The sequence below is a fragment of the Pituophis catenifer genome, unplaced genomic scaffold (genome assembly GCF_029215685.1).
Source record: "Pituophis catenifer annectens isolate HBS135680 unplaced genomic scaffold, rPitCat1.0.hap2 SCAF_1, whole genome shotgun sequence".
In the NCBI taxonomy this organism is placed as follows: Eukaryota; Metazoa; Chordata; class Lepidosauria; order Squamata; family Colubridae; genus Pituophis; species Pituophis catenifer.
The window spans coordinates 259,029,792-259,050,176 of NW_027256881.1; the positions used below are offsets into that span (position 1 = coordinate 259,029,792).

The window sequence follows — 20,385 nt, forward strand, 5'->3', positions numbered from 1 at the left end:
GAATAGGGATTTTGCAGTATCCTTCCCCTGCCACGCCCACCAAGCCATAGTACGCCCACCAAGCTATGTCCACAGAACCGATAGTAAAAAAAAATTGGATTTCACCACTGATCATTACCTTCAGAAACCAGCTTGCTCCTGATCAGATTTTACCTACTATAGATTTCATAATGCTAAAATAGGTTTGATGTGGAATAAACAGATCATGATTTTAACCTTACTTTTTTGACAGTATTACTGTATTGAGCACACTTCATAGAAAGACATGATACAAAGTTAATAAATAAAATAAATTTAGTAGAAGAAAATATATTCCTTATTCCCTCCCAATTTTCATTTATACGTTCATTCATACATACGGAGGGGGGAAGTTTATGCATAAATAAAATATTCCTTTTTTATTTCAATATTTTATATTGATTGTGAATCGCTAAAGGAGAACTGTTACAGTATCCACAAAAGTGAGGTATAAATGTAATAAGCAAAAAATAATACATTACAAATCTCTCTACAGGTGATATTTTCTGAAGTTGATCTTCAATCAAACATGGATAAAATGAATATCCATGAATACTATATAATGAATACTATTTTCTCTTTTCTTAAAAAAATCATACAATGGCCTGCTCTTCTTACCTAAAAGTGGTTTCATCCACTTGTGATATCTAATAAAAATAATGAGAGACCATACTTAAATACTGTTTTAATCTCTTTCACAGTATCAAGGGAAAACAAACAAACCTACCTCTTTTCCAGAAACATCTTATTTGCTATGTGCTGTCAGGATTTTCCTGTCACTTTGGTGCAGTTGCTTCTAATATTCTAAGAATTTCTGCTTCCAAAGGACCTGTCATCATGTTTGGAGGAACAGCTCAACATACTGTACTAGGAGAACTGTTATGACATGCCTATTGCTATGGCAACCAAAGCAGAGGTGCCTATCAGGTACCAATTTACTTATCCAAAAGGGCACTGCTACTTCTAAAGAAAAAACCTGCTTACCCGTAAAGCTATGTATAAGCTGAGAATTAAATTAAACAGGAAAATTCTGCTTGACAAATACAAAAATAAAAAAAAACAGAGAAAGAATGTAGAATTGTAAGGAGAAATTGATCAGAGGTTCAACTGCTAGAGTTTTACATTATCATATTTCTAAGAGAATGAGATAGTAAAGTTAACCCTTTATGCACTAAACATTTGTATTTTTTCCAAACCACAAGTATACAGTATATAAATGAAAAATGTAAGTATCATTAATGAAGTCTCTCATAAGTTGTCATCGAAAAACAATTATGAAACTGTTTTCAGTGCTTGGAATCAAACACATTTGTTGCTGAATCATCCATACATACATTATAAAAATGTGAATCTTATATGCTTGTAAATATCTGAAAACTGAAAATACCTGAAAAGTGGACCCATTGTATCCTTGTTGACAAATGACTTTTTGAATAGAATGGAGCAATCTGGTGTAAGCACGTGCCTTTTTACTAAAGAGAGCCAGAATATTTTATTTAATATATTTTTATATTAGCGGAAACATTCAAACATTCAATTTTACAAATGTAAGAGATAAGAAGTAAATGTCTTTAAACAAGTTAATTAACAAAGACTCAATGTGGCAGCATTTTAAATTCCTGTAAGCTGCCTTGAGTTGTCATGTGTGAATAGGCGGCAATATGAATTTCTTAAAATAAAATAATAAATATAATACAACTATTCTGGTTGTTCCTGCAGTTCCAGCACTTTAGTTCACCAATGAGCCACAGAGAGGTACTTCAATAAACCAAGTGAATCCTTGTCATTATTAACCTGAATAGGCCTATCTAAATCTACTAGACCTAGAAGACACATGAATACCCCATAATCCATGTGCCTACCCCAGTCTCATTTCTGCAATTCCCACAGCACTTTCAAATTTCAGTGAAGTTATCACAGTAACCCCTAGAGGATTACACATTGTGTATTAGCTATGTTTGTGGAAGTGCTATTTCTTTCAGACATAAAGGTGGGAACTCTCTAGATCTGAAGGGAGTTTTGAAACTCACAGGGTTGAATTAATAGCTTCTTTTCCACAAGCAGATCTCTTCAGCCTTTATTTTATTATTCTGGCTCCAACTGCTGTTGTTATAGAACCAGGTAGCTAAAAAATCAGATGGAGGCAACTTGATTTTTTAATGGCTAAGATTGCTAAGAGGAAAAAAAGCCATAAATGACACACTTTATTAATTAATTAAATTTATATGTCTTATCTCCCTGATGTGGTGACTCTGGGTGGTTTACAGATCAGACTGTAAATCATGTTCTCCATGAATGTTTTTTCCTCACATCTCAATAGTTGTAATTCCATTAATTCAAAGCATTCATCCCCACAAAAAATGCAGTATTTGATGTAGCTTGGGGAAAGCAAATTCTTCACCAGAACTATAACTTTTTCCTTCAGAACAAGTGTCTCTGTTATAATCAGCTTTTCTTTTCCTCCACATAATGCCTATTCCTTCCTTCTTTTCCATATATCATACTTATATACTGATACTGGATGGAAGAATATAACATTAAAGTATTTCTAACAATTGGATTCTGTGTATAATATCTTAATAGGGTTTTTCTCATTTTTAATTTGTTGTCTAACAGTGAGTCAACTCTTTAAAGTAGGCTATAGCAAATATTACAGTTGGCTAGTAAGGAGAATTAACTATATTAGTATTTTGTGGGCACAGAAAGAAAATTCTAGTGAGGTCCAAAAGTATCTATCAATAAATTAACAAGACTGAATTATTTTCAAACCCTGGTGTTTTGCGATTAAGAGGTGTAGTCAACATACAGTGAAAATACTGGCAAACTGTGAAGTGTTTTACTTGTGTTCTTGGCCAGTCAACATATTTTAATAATTAGCCTTCTTTTCTGCCCAAGAATTGTGAACTCACCATGACTTTTCATCAATATCCAAGCCTCCTTCTTCAGGAATGAAAAAACCATCCCATTTAATATTTTGGATTAGTTCTGGAGCTATTGTTTTAGTTAAATCAAAGTAGTGTCCAAATTTTGAAAAGGGTATGTGGGTTACCTGTGAAAACATACAATGAATGTTATTCTCTGAATAGCATATAATATACAAATTGTCAATGATTTTAAAGGCCAAAGTGTCTAGTGACATCTAATTGTTAGGGTTCATCATGAATCCCGGTAATCAAAGCCATCGACAGGTAGTCCTCGACTTACAACAGTTCATTTAATGACCGTTCAAAGTTACAACGGCACTGAAAAAGGTGACTTATGGCCATTTTTCAAAGTTACAACCTTGGCAGAATCCCAATGATCATGTGATCAAAATTCAGATGCTTGGCAACTGGTTCATACTTATGATTGTTGCTGTGTCCCAAGGTCATGCAATCACCTTTTGCGACCTTCTGACAAGCAAAGTCAATGGGAAAGCCAGATTCACTTAACAACTGGGTTACTAATTTATCAACTGTAGTGATTCACTTAACCACTCGGGCAATAAGGCAAGAGCCTTGATAGTACAGTGGTTTAATGCACCCTGTAATTAACACAGCTGCCTGCAATTTCTGCAGGTTCGAATCTTCCCAGGCTCAAGGTTGACTCAGCCTTCCATCCTTTCTAAGGTAGGTTAAATGAGGACCCAGTTTGTGGGGGCAATAAGCTGACTTTGTATAAATATACAAAAGTATGAAGGCTATTGCTTAACGCATTGTAAGCCGCCCTGAGTCTCCAGAGAAGGGCGGCATATAAATCAAATTAAAAAATAAAAAATAAAGGTCATAAAATCGGGCAAAACTCACTTAACAAATGTGTCACTTAATAACAGAAATTTTTGGCTCAATTGAGGTCATAAGTTGAGGACTACCTATACTACTGAAATCTGATGCTGAACCTGTTTCATTCAAGATTTTTCAGACCTAAGACATTTCAAAACTCTTGAAGAGACTTATAAGTATGTAATATTTGTTACTGACAGTGATGATCTAATACAGTATTGTAGCTTATTATAGCCACCTTAATGTACTTTTCTGTGATGAGATGCTGACATGAATCTCAGTTACATGACTTGAAGTCAAATCTGCCTTTTTTATAAACCCACACAAACAAAAAGGTTGAGAAGAAAAAGAATTGTGCACATACAGCCATATATAAAAAAGAAAGTACACCCTCTTTGAGTTCTCTGATTTTACATATCAGGGCATAGTAAAAATCATCTGGTCCTTAGCAGTTCTTAAAAGTAGGTAAATACAACCTCAGATGAACAACAACACATGACATATTACACATCATTTATTTTACAAACAGGAGAACAGCCAAAATGGAGAAGCCATGTGTGAAAAACTAAGTACATCTTACGATTCAATAACTTATAGAACCGTCTTTAGCAGCAAAAACTTGAAGTAATCATTTTATGTATGACTTTATCAGTCTCTCGCATTGCTATGGAAAATTTTGCCCCACTCTTCATTACAATATTGCTTCAGTTCATTCAGGTTTGTTGGCATTTGTTTATGCACAGCTCTCTTGAAGGTCCCACTACAGCATTTCAATTGGATTGAGGTCTGGACTTTGACTAGGCCATTTCAACACCTTGATTCTTTTCTTTTTCAGCCATTCTATTGTAGATTTGCTGATGTGCTTGGGATTATTGTTCTGTTGCCTGGCCCAATGTCAGCCAAGGTTTAGCTGTTGATCAGATAGCTTCATATTTGACTATAGAATACTTTGGTATATAGAGGAGTTCATGGTTGACCCAATGACTGCAATGTATCCAGGTTGTGCGCCTGCAAAACAAGCCCAAATCACCACCCCTCCACCACCGGGCTTGACAGTTGGTATGAGATGTTTGTTCTATGCTGTGTTTGATTTTCGTGCATTATGCATTGTGCATAATGCATGAAACATTTCCATTTTGGTCTCGTCTCATCTGTCCAAAGGACAATATTCCAGAAGTGTTGTCATTTCTTCAGATGCAACTTTGCAAATCTAATATGTGCTGCCATGTTCTTTTTAGAGGATTTCTCCTGGCCACCCTTCCAAACAAACCATACTTGTTCAGTCTTTTTCTAACTGTACTGTCGTGAACTTTAACATTTAGCATACTAACTGAGGTCTGAGTCTGAGATGTAACTCTTGGAATTTTTGCAGTCTCTCTGAGCACTGCATGTTCTGACCTTGGGGTGAATTTGCTGGGATGTCCACTCCTGTCTTTAATGTTTTCCACTTGAGAATAATCTTCCTCACTGTAAAATGATGGACTTTAAATTGTTTGGAAATAGCCTTATAACACTTCCCAAATTGATGGGCAGCAACAATTGCTGCTCTAAGATCATTGATGTTGATGTCTTTCCTCTTTGGCATTATGTTAACACAGATCCCAATGCTGGAGACCAGCAAACTTCTAAAACTTTGGCTTTTATAGAGGTAGTCACACTTGCTGATGATAAATTGATCAAGGGCACTTGATTAGCAGAAGCTGGCTGCTACTTAGACTCGTCTTACCGATGGAAGCTATAAGGGTGTGCTCAGTTTTTCACACAGGGCTTCTCCATTTTGGCTTTCTTTTTGTACAATAAATGATGAAATGATGTCATGTGGTGTTGTTGTTCATCTGAGGTTGTATTTACCTAGTTTTAAGAACTGCTAAGGACCAGATGATTTTTACTATGCCCTGATATGTAAAATCAGAGAACTCAAAGAGGATGTACTTTCTTTTTTTATATGACTGTATGTGCAGTCATAGCACATATATATATATATAGACTGATATAGTCTATTACTATAGGATAACATTATAAATATATATCTGTAAATATATTGCAAAGATCATATCAACCCTACTTCAGTGGACATATAGTTTACTCTTCTCAACACACATGCACTTTGCTGTCAGTTTGACAGAATCAATCACCCATTTAAAAGAGCCAGTGCTTCAATAAAACAGTTACAAAATTAGGCCAGAATCAGAGGTGGGTTTCAGCAGGTTCTGACCAGTTCTGGAGAACTGGTAGCAGAAATTTCGAGTAGTTCGGAGAACCGGTAAATACCACCTGTGACTGACCTCGCCCCCATCTATTCTCTGCCTTCCGAGTCCCAGCTGATGGGGAGGAAATGGGGATTTTGCAGTAACCTTCCCCTGGATTGGGGAGGGAATGGAGATTTTACAGCATCCTTCCCCTGGAGTGGGGTGGGAATGGAGATTTTACAGTATCCTTCCCCTGCCATGCCCACCAAGCCATGCCATGCCCACCAAGCCACACCCACAGAACCGGTAGTAAAAATTTTTGAAACCCACCACTGGCCAGAATCCATACTCTCAAATACGCAATTGCTGTTGATAATATTTGCTGTTGATAATATTTAAAACGGCTGTTTGTTACTAAAATGATTCTTAATCACATCTTGATATTTATATATACACAATTTTGAGTATTGGACATATTTTTATAGGCTTCATCTTATGTTATCTGAACAAACTTTTCTTTGCACAATGGGATTTTCCCATTCTCCTTCACCTGCATCTGATCTGGAGCAAAAAACAAAAAAATAAAAAAAAAGGTGTGGCTTGCCTGGCTTGCTGTAGAAAGAAAGAATTGATACTGTTAAATGCTGCCTTATCTAAATATGTTATTTAAAGCATTGAGCTGATGTTGTTACGTAGTGTGGTAATGACATGTCTGCAAAAAAACCCATCTAGCTCAGAGAGAACCAAGGATTCCACATTTAAAACATTACATTGCTCTTCAGCCAAAATGTCTCTGTAATGACCTACAGCTAGATAGTTTTCACACATTTGACTTAAGACTTAATCTAAAAGAAATGGGATAAAAACGAAACAAGGTTGGGAAGGAACAGGAAAGCAAACAAATTCAGAAATAAATTCTTAAAATAGTAGTATTTACAATGAATAAAAAAGAAAATTGTTTGAGGAAACTAGTCTTTCAGAGAAATTGAAGGAAAAGGCTCCCCTTCCGACACTATCTGTTGGAATATAACACCTTGATTATTCTCAGTATAATAGGGGACATGTATATTCATAACAGGATTAAGACTGTACTTTTCCTTTGTAATGTATTGTATTTTAATGTGTAAAATGAATTGCAAAACAGTACATGTTATGAACCATATTCAGATTTCTTTTTAAAAAATTAATGAGATATCCCATTGAAGAGATATATTAATGAAATTTCTAAGGAATCTCCACCACGCATCTTGTATTCTTATACTAATATTTTTCAAATAAATGGGAACAATGATGGTTATTACCTTACACATAACCTGAAACAAGTTTCAGTTAATTAATTAGCGGTTACTTCATATGATTATAATTTTTTTAAAGGTTGATATTGTACAGAATGATAATAAACAGTTATAGTAGCTTTCTCTTTAAATTAAAGGGGTTTGAAGTGGGGGAGGGGAAAGAGTACACTGTTTGACATAGTTTAGTATTTACAATATTGCCAGTTCGGCATATGTCTTTTAATTCCTCCAACCTATTGTGTGTGGGGAGGGTTATTCATATATAAAGAACACCAAATATTTCTAAAATATTTAATTTTAGAAATCCTTTTGTGTTAAATACTTATATTTGTTATGGATTTTAAAAAGTAGCAGATCAAAATTGAAAATTGTATTTTTTAAAACAAAATGACTGAAGAAGCTAATTATTGCTTACTTAAAAGAATATAAAACTTAATATTTTTTAAAAGACAAATATAATAGTAAAATGGTTTTTAAACTTACTATTCGTATTTTAAGACAGAGTATTAGATATTAAAAATTACTTGAATACCATGGTAGACGTTTTCTGATTTTTAACTATTAAAATAAATACGGTCAGATGATAGACCAATTCTAAATACTAAGCAAACTAAAACCAAATATGTGCCTTGTGAAAAATAAATCACAAGTTCCAATTTATTTAGTTTTCGACTTCTCAAAGCAATTTAAACAAGGGCTGTTCTTTGCCCTATAATCTATTCTTTATCCGGATTACTGATAGAATGTTTTTACTGCAATCTCTGCCAGAGCTCATCTTTTTATTGTGTAAGCCCAAACCCCCTTAATGTTTTAGAAAGGCCTTGACTAACTGAACTTTGATCTGATGTCTTCATTGAGAAAAGCTCCAGGTTGCCCATTTCAGATGCAAATCCTTACTGAGGCCCAAGAGAATTCAGTAAGAACAGCAAAAAAGAAGAAACAAGAATTTTCCAGGATCCTCTTTGAGAATCCTGGGGAATACTGGTGTCCCTAATCCATACAATTGCATGGATTAAGGTAGGTGATAACCTTTCTTGATTTTAAAGAATGAGCGCAGTGCCTACAACTGCTTGGAGATCTAGGATTTGGCTGCAATAAAACACTAGGTAATAAAAGCCTGTCTATGTTAGAAGCCAATGAATAGACTTCAATGTACCACATTCCCAGGACTTGTGGGGAAGCTTGCAAAAAGCCCACCTGAATCAAGTAAGCATGAATAATCTTTCTTAGTGGCAGCATGACCATAGAGGCTGCAAAAAAGGAAGAAAATATGTTTCTTTTAAGTATAAGATAATTTAGTTTAAGAATAAATAGGGTTTTATCAACTACCATGCACAAGGAGAAATAAGCTACATTACCATGGAACAGAATATGCCTTTATGTCCTGTCTGCTATTAATGTTTCTGATTGCAATACTAACGTGCTAGAAATACTCAGTTTTAGGATGAATCAAGGCATAAAATTGATTTCATGCTGTGACAGTTTATATATTGCCCTAAGAATACAAAAGGTTCATTCATTAAAAAGGGGGAAAAAGAAAAGAGATAAAGTGGCACGTGAAAACTGTGCTTGTTATAAACATATCAATCTTTTAAACTTGAATTTCACACGTTTAGCCAATTATAGAAAATAGCTAAACTGCCTCCCGAATTTTTTGACTTTGCCGCTCAAACTGTGCATATACAACAAGAATTGTTAAATTACAATTAAGAAATCCTGTTTAAAGTTTTAAAGGGTTTAAACTTTAAAGCAACAAGAGATGATACTATTACTAGGAGAAATTTCCTCACCAGTACCTTCGATCATCACTATATGTCACGTGCTATTTAATTGTCCCAAATGACAATTAGTTAGGAAAGAAGATAACAGAATAACAGAGTTGGAAGGGATTTTCAAGATCTTCTAGTCCAAACCCCTGCTCAAGTAGGAGACCCTATAACATTTCAGACAAATGACTACCCAGCCTCTAGTGATGGAGCACCCACAACCTCTGGAGGCAAGTCATTCTACTTGTTATTAGTTCTCACTGTCGGGAAATTTCTCCTTAGTTCTAGGTTGGATCTCTCTTTGATAAGTTTCTATCCGTTACTTCTTGTCCTGCCTTCAGGTGCTTTGGAGAATAGGTTGACCACTTCTTCTTTGTGATAGCCCCTCAGTTATTGGAAGACTGCTATTATGTCACTCCTAGTTCTTCTCTTCAATAGACTAGACACACTGAGTTCCTGTAACCATTCTTTATATGATTTAGCGTCAGTTCCCTAGACATCTCTTTCTAGAGTCTCAATATCTTTTGTATATAGTGGTGACCAAAACTGGATGCAGTATTTCAAGTGTGGCCTTACCAAAACATTATGAAGTAGTACTAACACAGCACATGATCTTGATTCTGTACCTCTGTTGATATAGCCTAGGACTGTGTTGGCTTTTTTGGCAACTACAGCACACTGCTGGCTTATACTTAAGTAGTTGTTCACTAGGTTCATTCCAGTTCTCTCAAAATAATAAAACTATGTAAAACTTTTCAAATTATTTTATCAGCGATGCTTATTTATAAATGTGACAGAGATGTTGATGATTTAATCATTTTTAACTAAGCAAAAAATGAACAGGAGAGCAAAAAGGGACTCAGCACATGCCATTTCTCCCAGATATAGTGTGATGAGCAGGCACAATCAGAGGCAGGCAGGCATTCAGAGAACCTGGGTCTGTGCCATATTGGGCTTTATAGATGAATTGCACCAGAAGCTTAGTGGAAGCCAGTATAGCTAATAAAGCAATGAAGTTACATGTAGTGTATTCAAAACTGCCTAGGCCTGGCTGTCTCAGTTCTGAAGGTTCTTCAGGGGCAGCTCCATGTGGGGTATACTGCAAACATCCAAAGATGAGGTAACTAAAATATAAGTGATCTGATCTAAAATTGTGAACAGTTTAAAAAAATAGATTTGTGCAAAGTTCTCTTAAACCATAGCTGGCACTTGCTCCTCAAGCAGGAATTCTGAGACCAAAAGAATTCCCCAAATGCCCACCAATTTTATCTGAGGTAATGCTACTTCATTCAAAGTGAAAAATCATTAGATCCGGGGAGTCCAAATCCCACAGCCACTCATGTCTTGCTAAGGCTGAATTTAGTTGCTGCTGTTCTCTATTCAGATCCCACTGTCTCTAACAGTGGGAAAGAATCTTGACAGCAATACTTGGTTGGCAGGGTAGAGAAGTGTAATTGAGTATCATCAGCATACTGATGTTATTTTATCCTATTTTGAAAAGATGATCTTGCTCAGCAGTATAATGTTGATGTTGAACACTGAAGGAGAAGGCAATTCAGCCCAGAGGCAAAATTCAGAGTAGTGGTTTACGGCTAGATCTTTTTCTCTAAAAGAATGTCTGGAACCAGCCCCAAAGGAAGGAGAAGTGGGTCCTCCCCACTCCCAAGCTCCTAGCTCAGTCCAGAAAACTCCCATAGGTGGAGGTATCAAAAGCCAATGAAAGATTAAGATGGATTCATAACTGGTTGAACAACTGCACTCAATGTATAGTCCTCAATGGAACTACTTCTACATGGAAGAGAGCATGCAGGGGAGTACCCCAAGGTTCTGTGTCAGGCCCTGTATTCTTCAACATTTTATAAATGCTTTAGATGAGAGGATAAAAGGGGAATTCATCAAATTTTCAGACAACACCAACCTATGGGGAATAGCCAACACCTTAGAAGATAGGGTCAAGATACAGAAGGATATTAACAGATTTGAATACCGGACCCTATCCAACAAAATACAATTTGATGGTTCAAATGTAAGATTTACACTTAGGCAAGAAAAACCAAAATGCACAGGTATAGAATAGTAGTACCTGTCTCAACAGGAGTAACTGTGAGAGCTATCTAGGAGTCCTAACGGACAACCACTTAAATATAAATATTTTGCTGCTGCCAAAAAAAGCAAATGCAGTCCTACACTGCATCAACAGAGGGATAGACTCAAGATCCTATGAAATGTAAGTACCGCTTTATACTGCCTTGGTAAGACCAACTTGAAATACTACATCCAATTTTGCTCACCACAATACAAAAATGATATTGAGACTCTAGAAAGAGTGCAGAAGAGAGCAACAAATATTAGGGGTTTGGGGTAAAACATATGAGGAATGGTTGCAGGAACCTGGGTATATCTAGTCTAACAACGAGAAGTCTAGAGGTAACATGATATCAATCTTCCAATATCTGAGGGACTGCTACAAAGAGGGGGTCAACCTATTAGAAGGAGGGAAAGGAGGAATGGATAGAAACTTTTCAAAGAGAGATCAAACCTAGAACTAAGGAGAAATTTCTTGACAGAACTATTAATCAATGAAATGGCTTACCTCTGGAAGTTGTGGCTGTTCTATCATTAGAGGTTTTTAAGGATTGGATAACATTTGTCTGAAATTTCATAGGGTCTCCTGCTTGAGTAGGGAGTTGGACTACAAGACCTCCAAGGTCCCTTACAACTTTGTTATTCTGCTTCATCCAAGACACTTTGGAACTGAAGGCCAACTACACAAAAAGGATAAACCACAATGTCTTTAAGAGTTGAGGGAACTACCCTTAAAGAAGCATTTACCACTGTAGTACCTCTAATCAAGAATAATAACATTGATTATCTGTGATTGTTTCATTATATTTTTTTAAAAAAATGCTAACTATAGTTGGTGTTATTTTGTATTGGAGTAATTACAATATTGGCTCTACAAAATAGCCTTTGAATTTTGCCCTGACATGATCAGAGGATGCAGGGGAAGTGATGCTGCTTCAGCAAAATGTAGTAGAAGACGGTGACAGGAAGCTAGACACCAATAAAAAGTAGTCTACAAAATATCTGCAAAATAAATAAAAAACAAATATAGACATAAAAATATGTGTGTACAAAGTGTTTTTGTGTGTTTGTGTGTGTACCTGCACATGTAACAAAGAAAGACCAAAGACCAAATCAAATACAATACATTGATTTGAATTATTACTACCTTAATGTTTTCAACTGCCTTTCAGTTCAAGTTTTTGACCTTGAAGCATTCGAGGAAAATTAAAGTAGTGCTCCAATCACTTCACTTAGCATTATATTTTGCCATAGTCTAAAATATAAAATAATAAATAATAAAGTCAAAAGGATGCAAAACATTTGAATTTGCCTATCTTGGCTGCTCTTTATGCATCTAAAAAACAGAATATAATTTAGACTGATTAAATGTGGATAGAAACTGGGATAGTAAGAGCAGCTATGAACACAGGAATAGATACTAGGCCAGAGATGCACATCACTTTCACATATGCATTTTTACATTGGTATGCAACTTTGTAACTAATAGAGCGTCACCTTAAGAATTTCATTGATCTTTGAGAGTAATATAGGCTATGAAAAGGATTTTAAAAAGCTCTTGCTTGAAGTTTTTATTCTAGCTGAACAAGGTGCAAAGATTGAAAGGGCTATAGAATGAGAGGAACAAATAGGATGGAAAAACAATATTATAAAGTAGTGTATATTCAGAGATAAGGCCTGCAAGTCATTTAGGAACTGCAATTAATTTGCTATTTAATCTTCCAGACAGATCAGAGTAAACACTAGGATCGTACCCATCAGAAGCCTTCATATTAATACTGCAGATGAGATTATATGATTGTCCTACAGGCTGTTCTTGGCATTTTACCATGTGCAGATCATTTCTTTGATAGAAAAGTATACTCAACTTTGTGCAGCCTCATAGAACATAAATCATGCCAAGTCATATAAAACTACTTCATCTTATTTCAATTTTATTTTTTAGACTAAAACTGAATCTGATTTACATCAGAATAATAAAATCAGTGGTGGGTTGCTCCCTGGTTCTTGCGAACCGGTAGTGGAAATTTTGAGTAGTTCAGAGAACTGGTAAATACCAACTCTGCCTGGCCCCGCCCCCAATCTATTCACTGCCTCCCGGGCCACAGCTGATTGGCTAGAAGGAAAAAATCAAGGCTCACTTGACAAAGAAGAGAAAAAAAAAACAAAGAACATTCTAAAATGTTCTAAAACAAACTTTTAGTGAAAACTTGATTTCCTTTTTGCTATTCTCAATGCCTAATGTGTAACTCTTGTCATTTCAAGTCACTATCAGAGATGCCCCTTCTACATCATTAAAGGAAAAACAACAACAAATTCATATTTGGGATGGTATTATTACCATAGAGGAAAGTATTATTAATGACCACCCTAAGAACTGCAGTTAGATTCATGTTCTCTATGGATCATACATGTTAGTGAATATTTAGTTTTCTGTATTAATGGACTGACAATACTGTTTATTCAAATGCTGGCTTTGTTCTGGTCCAAACAGAACAAAGCCAGCATTTCTTTCTTTCTTTCTTTCTTTCTTTCTTTCTTTCTTTCTTTCTTTCTTTCTTTCTTTCTTTCTTTCTTTCTTTCTTTCTTTCTCTCTCTCTCTCTCTCTCTCTCTCTCTCTCATTAATTACCCCATCTTTAGTAAACATTTCTATTTACGCAAATTCATTTATTTGCTTCCTTTCCCCGTTTATTTATAATTTACAACAACTATGGTCTTGCATATAATAATGTTGAATTCATATTGCATCATACAATCCATCCAGCATTCACTGAAAATAATTTGGGATCTCAACCAACAATGTAGCATTAGCTGTATAAAAACTATATACACATTCATGGTCCCAATCAACATACATCTAATGTGAGTACAAATATATCTTATACATTCATTGATCCATCTATTAAACAACCAAGGAGATATATATCCTTGTCTATTATTCTGTCCAATATTGAACAATTTGCTACGCATTTAGTTTATTCTATACTTTATTATTATTATTAGGAGCTCTGGTGGCTCAGCAGACTAATTAACATCCACTTATATCTGCTGCCTGCAATTACTGCAAGTTCAAATCTCACCAGGCTCAAGGTTGACTCAGCCTTTCATCCTTTCTAAGGTAGGTAAAATGAGGACCCAGATTGTGGAGGCAATAAGCTGACATTGTATATATATAAAAAAATAATACAAAAGTATGAAGGCTATTGCTTAACGCATTGTAAGCCGCCCTGAGTCTCCAGAGAAGGGCGGCATATAAATCAATTTTTTTAAAAAATATATATTTATTATTATTTGAATAACCAATCTTCAGCTCCATATTCATGGAAAACATTTTATAATTCAAGCTTATCTTTTCTTTATCCTCATTTTTTACAGCAATCATTTAATGCTTTTTTTCTCATTCCAGCAAGAATTATTTTTTCATACTTCCAATAGTATACTTCCAGACACTTCCATGGTACTTTGTAACATGTCTTTCCTGTTTTAAATGGCTTCAACATCATCTATTCTTATATTGATCTTTAATTCATTATTTTGACAGATTAAGATACAAATTAGATTAGTCGATTAGAGTCAGCATACCATTTGGTCCATTTTGATCTCTGCTCTTGTTTTTTGTGAGTACTACAGATCAACTTCAACAATGTTATATTAAACAACTTTCAACAACTTCTACACTAAAAGCTCATGTGCACTGTCAATTTTTATTGAAAAAGTTTGTATTGATTTCTTTCCCAATTATTTCAATGTAATATTCAAAGTCAACATTTCCTCTCAATCCATGAAAAGAATATTAGTTCTTTTCCAAAACTAAACTGATCCAAAGCCAACAGCAATTCACAGAATACTTTTAAGATTGTTCAAAGAACATTCATTTTAAGAAAAAGTTTTAGAATGCTCTACACTGGCATCACATCCCTCAAGTAAAATGTTCAGAAATTATCCAAACACTGTTTTATGTTTGTTAATGTAGAATTTCCCTTTAAAATCTTGAAGGTTTACAATAAAATTCTGAAATATTATTTACCTCCTGCTTTGGTTTGTTCTGGTAACGCCAGGCTATTCTCATGGACTCCTGAGAATCTTGCATTGACTTCATAGTTATTACTTCTTCCATTTCCTTGTTAGAGAGATTCGGCAAAGGACATGGAAGTTCCTGAATTAAAATAATATTTTACAAAAACATTTAAAATAAAAAAAATATTAATGATTAATCTATTATGTAGCAAAGATAAGTGATAATAGCATCATAAAAGTACTTGTTAAAGTATTCTCAGAAGAAAAAAGATGAATTCCACAGGCATGAGGGAGAAGCCAACATTTTTCTTATAGAAAAGAATATTGGAATATGACTTCAGTACTAAGGAAGATCATTAAATCATGGCAAAGTAATTTGTAAGAATTGTGATAAGAAGTTGGTAATAGAAAGAAAAAAACAGCATGATCTTGCCCAGATTATTTCCTAATCATACCTTTTGATTGGGTAATTAATGACCTCTATTGATGCTGGTGTATCTAAAGTAGATAAAGCTACTTTATCTTGATTTCAGCAACTCAGTTGATAATATAATCTAATGTATTTGGTAAAATATAATTTATAGCACTGTTAGATTATAATGTCACAGTTAACTGAAAAGCATATTCAAGGGGTGACCATCAATTAGTTTCTCATTAGACTGAAAAGAAGTTTTGAGTAGAGGATTGCAAAACCAATAATTTTACAGTATCTTTTATCATTTACTTAAATGAAGCAGAGAAAATTATTACATTTGCATAGGACAAAAAGCTAGGAGAAATAAGTAAGAAATAACACTTCAGAAGATAGTACTGTAATAATAATACATAATATACAATTAAAAATTACCTGAAATGTAACAAAATAGGAAGTTCTCTTTTTTGGGAGGCAGCAGGGGAATCAAACACATAGGTATATAATAAGGTAGCCAATTTTAGTGTGAAATGAATCTTAGATCATAAGGTAGTCAACTTAGCAGTAGTAATAGCACTTAGATTTATATACAGGTTCACAGTATTTTACAGCCCTGTCTGGGCCCTCATTTTATCGACCTTGGAAGGATGAAAGGCTGAGTCAACCTTGAGCCTGGTGAGATTCGAACTGCCAAATTGCAGTCAGCTGGCAGTCAGCAGAAGTAGCCTGCAGTACTGCATTCTAACCACTGTGCCCCCACGGCTCCTCATTAACTTAGTAAGAAATGGATAGATCACAAGCTAAATGCAAGTCAGTGGTATTATACAACTGTAAAAGAGAACAATATGATCTCAGCCTCAGGCTCCATTAATGGAATCACTATTTCCAGTTCACGAGAAGCAATACTTATTTACAGATCATCTATTTATAGATCACATTTTTCAAAAAGAAGCTGCTCACAGACATTCTTGAAGTACAAGTCAAATCCAAGTCAAGTCCAAATACAAATCAAATTAAAAATACACTAGATCAATTATAGTTCTTTTTAAAATGTTCAATGTAATAATCATAACAAATAACAAGAAATGTATTTTATGTTGTATTTATATTGTATTGTTTAACTCTGCTAGCTACCCAGAATTGCAATTGCGAGATGGGTAACCGTATTAGTTGAAAGGGCTCTAAAAGTGGAAAACATACCTTGAATTGGACCTGGAAGCAAACTGATGGCCAATGCAGCTCGGAGAGCACACATAACTGCCCTGTACCAGTTGAAGCTTCCGGATACTCTTCAAGAGCAGCCCCCTGCAGAGTGCATAGCAGTACTCCAATCTAGAGGCAACTAGGACATGAATGACTGTGAGCAGAACCTCCTGATCCAGGAACGGGTGCAACAGGTGCACAACCATAAAACTGTGCAAAGGACCTCCTAGGCACGACTGCCAGCTGCTCATCAAGCAGGAGTTGTGAATATAGGAGGAGCTCCAAATTGCATAGCTGGTCTACCTGAGGCACTGCAACCATACAGAATTTAGTATATTGCTATAGCTGAAAATTAAAGCCAATTTGGCATAATGGTTAAGGCATCAGGCTAGAAACCAGGAAACTGAATTCTAGCCTTGCCTTAGGCACAAAGCCAGCAAGATGAGTTTGGACCAGTCACATTCTCTCAGCCCTAGGAAGGAGGAAATGGCAAGCAACTTCTGAAAAAAAATTGACAAGAAAACTGCAGGGACTTGTCTTGGCACTCCAAGAATTGGACATGATTAAATAGAAGAAAAAAATAGTCGAGAAATCAGAGAGTATGGCATAACTTATTCCAAACATTATAAAAGTATTACAAAATACAAAGAATTACTTTGCTGAAAAACAATCAATAGTACAAATCAATGCTGTTTTGAGGTATATTGAAAAATATATGTTTAACTACCTAAATGTATCTTTCTAAGAGCTAAAACTGTGTAAGTGCTACATGTATTAGTAAATATGCTGAAGCATTTTGCGAATACTTTTAAGTTTAGCAGTTTTATAGCAATGTAGACAAGTTGTTGCTGTTGCTTTTTTTATGACATTGTTGAAAGAAATTCTACCTACTGGGCCCTAATTTGTTAACCAAAGGGGGGAAAAAAGTGCCGAGACTTTGCAGCTGACCAAGTGTTGTGCTAATAGGCATCCCTGTCTATTATGTGTGTGAGATAATGTGCTGCATGTTTTCTGAATGCTTAGTGTCTGCCTAATGGATCTGGTATCCCATTTCTATGGCAGGAGTTGCCCAAGTGCAATTAGCATGCTAGAGTGTACTGTTACAAGGCATCCAATCTCAGTTTTGATGCAGTGACCCAGAAGCAGAACAGGATCATGACTCAGAGTACCAAACATAGTCCAAATGAGACACAGTGCATTGTAATAGCTAAGAGACTGAGCTTTGCATTTGAAAGTCCCTAGTTCGAATCGAACTTCTGATATAAAAAGCTTAGCTCCAATACTTGCAATATGGAGATAATACTGACCGACTCAAAGAATAAGGCTATGGGTTATAATAATTTGTGTCAATACTCTAAAGTGAAATATTATGCATACGTATTATTAATTATACCTTTCTTTCTTTGTGTAAATACAGAATATATTGCAGAGAATAAATGTACATTGTGTTAAACAAGGGTACACATCAATCCAACTGATTCTTGATTGGCAAGAGAAGAATGTGATATACATTTCAGTAGTAAAATAACAACAACAACAACAACACCCTCTAATTAAAAAAGGACAACAGAAAACAGAAGTAGAATGACTGCGGCAAAAAAAGGCAAAGTTTGTACCAACAGTAATATGTTCCTTGGATGCAATTCCAAAACATCTGGAGCACCACTGAATACCATCAGCATCATTATCCATCAATTGCAAAAGACAGCTTTACTTGGACCAGCTTGTATCCTGTGACAATACCTTTAACACTATTAAACAACATCTGCCTACGCTAGATCCTTGGGAAAGACTTGATGGATAAAAATGCCAGATACAGTCTAAACATCTGGCTGACTATGTGATGAACCATAATAATTAAAAAAAAAAAAACCTTCATGGATATACTCTTGACATGGGGAAAGGCCTTTTGATACCCTGATGAAGTTGAGAGCTGTGCTGGTGATAATGTATTCTACCAGAAGCGTCATGCATGCCAGACAGATCTTTAAAGGAAGAGCCAGACTACTATTAATGTATCCATTAATCCATTTAATATGGTGAGAAAACAGGAATAGAATCCTGTATTGGATCAATCATTGCCTGGGTCAACAAGGACCATGTGAGATATTAGAATTCCTGGACATTACTAAATAATCCAATACAGGATTATTGGATTATTGGAAAAGAAAATAAACTCTGGGTTGATAAATAAACACATATAGTGCTCTTATAATGGGCTGGGTTAAAATGTGAGGGTTGACAAATCATGCAGTTAAAAACATGGCTGAGAGTTAGGTGTGAACCAAGTAACTGTCCACTTAAATGCCCTATACAAGAAATATGTTTGCGATGCAATACCGAGCAAAATGTGAAGCAATACAATCTTGCAGAGTTTTCTTTTTGAACTGCAACATGAGAGATGGAAATAGGAAGATATATGTAAGAATTTTTCTTATAAAGTATTTTCACCGGTGAACTCAGAGCTTCTCAGGCTTTACATTTCCCCAGTTGGACTCTTATTACTAGCTCCGACACTACAGGAAAGAAGCTTTCTTATCTCATATATACATTGATTCAGTGGTGTGTTTCAAATTTTTTTACTATCGGTTCTGGCTTGGTGGGCGTGGCATCGCTTGGTGGGTGTGGCTTGGTGGGCGTGGCAGGGGAAGGATACTGCAAAATCCCCATTTCTTCCCGATCAGCTGGGACTTGGGAAGCAGAGAATAGATGGGGGTGGGGCCAGTCAGAATTTTTACTACCGGTTCTCCAAACTACTCAAAATTTCCGCTACCAGTTCTCCAGAACTGGTCAGAACCTGCTGAAACCCACCTCTGCATTGATTCAACAGATTGCTCTATATAAAGCTGAAAGTGATTACTGAGACTAAATTAGAATGATTTTTCTCTTGTTCCACAACTCTTTCTTTTCATTTTTGACAAAACCAGAGCTATTATTACTAGTTGTGCAGCACTTTGGAGTCAATTGCAAAAGAATGCCCCAGAGGGCACAGGGGGATGAACACAGCCCCCAGGTACAGCTTTTTACAGCAGTCATGGGATGGGTGGAACAGCAGTGGAGAGCAACCACAAATTCTGGAAAAAGAGGTAGCTATGCTGAAGAACTTCAGACATTTGAACAAATCAAAAAACTTTTTTGTAATCAAATGTGAAGTACAACGCAGCTATTGCAATCATTTTTTCATTAAAAAAATGACAGAAATATTTGGTATTTTTAAGAAAAAAAATTACAGCTGTGGTTCCAACATTGCTGACCAAGGGAACATTTTAAACCAAAAAATTAAGATGGTTTCTGGCCTATGTCCTCTCTTTATTTCTGTATATGTAGCTCTTAACCTTGTAAACGGAATGGGCATGATTGAATGCAGTGTTTTTCAAACTTGATATCTTTAAGATGTGTGGATTTCAATTTCCCAGTCAGCAGAATTGAATCCTAAAGTTGCCAAGTTTGAAAAATATTAACAGCCTTGGTGGCACAGTGGTTAGAATGCAGTATTGCAAGCTAACTCTGCCCACAGTCCAGGAGTTTGATCTTGATGAGCTCAAGGTTGACTCAGCCTTCCATCCCTCCTAGGTTGGTAAAATGAAGATCTAGATTGTTGGAGGCAATGTGCTGACATTTGTAAACTGCTCAGAGGG

At 35.6% G+C, this 20,385-nt stretch overlaps 1 protein-coding gene across 2 annotated transcripts in view; it reads right to left on the reverse strand.

The window, feature by feature from the left end:
* ELP4 (elongator acetyltransferase complex subunit 4) overlaps positions 1-20,385 on the reverse strand; it is a 123,862-nt gene that overhangs the window by 71,831 nt on the left and 31,646 nt on the right. Inside the window, exons 4-6 of one of the 2 annotated variants that reach the window (XM_070957519.1) lie at positions 15,143-15,271; positions 2,928-3,067; positions 1,406-1,490 (exon numbers count right to left, since the gene is read on the reverse strand). In XM_070957519.1, the coding sequence (XP_070813620.1) occupies positions 1,406-1,490; positions 2,928-3,067; positions 15,143-15,271 (354 nt within the window). The remainder of the gene's footprint in view (positions 1-1,405; positions 1,491-2,927; positions 3,068-15,142; positions 15,272-20,385) is intronic. The other variant, XM_070957520.1, reaches the window with a different exon arrangement.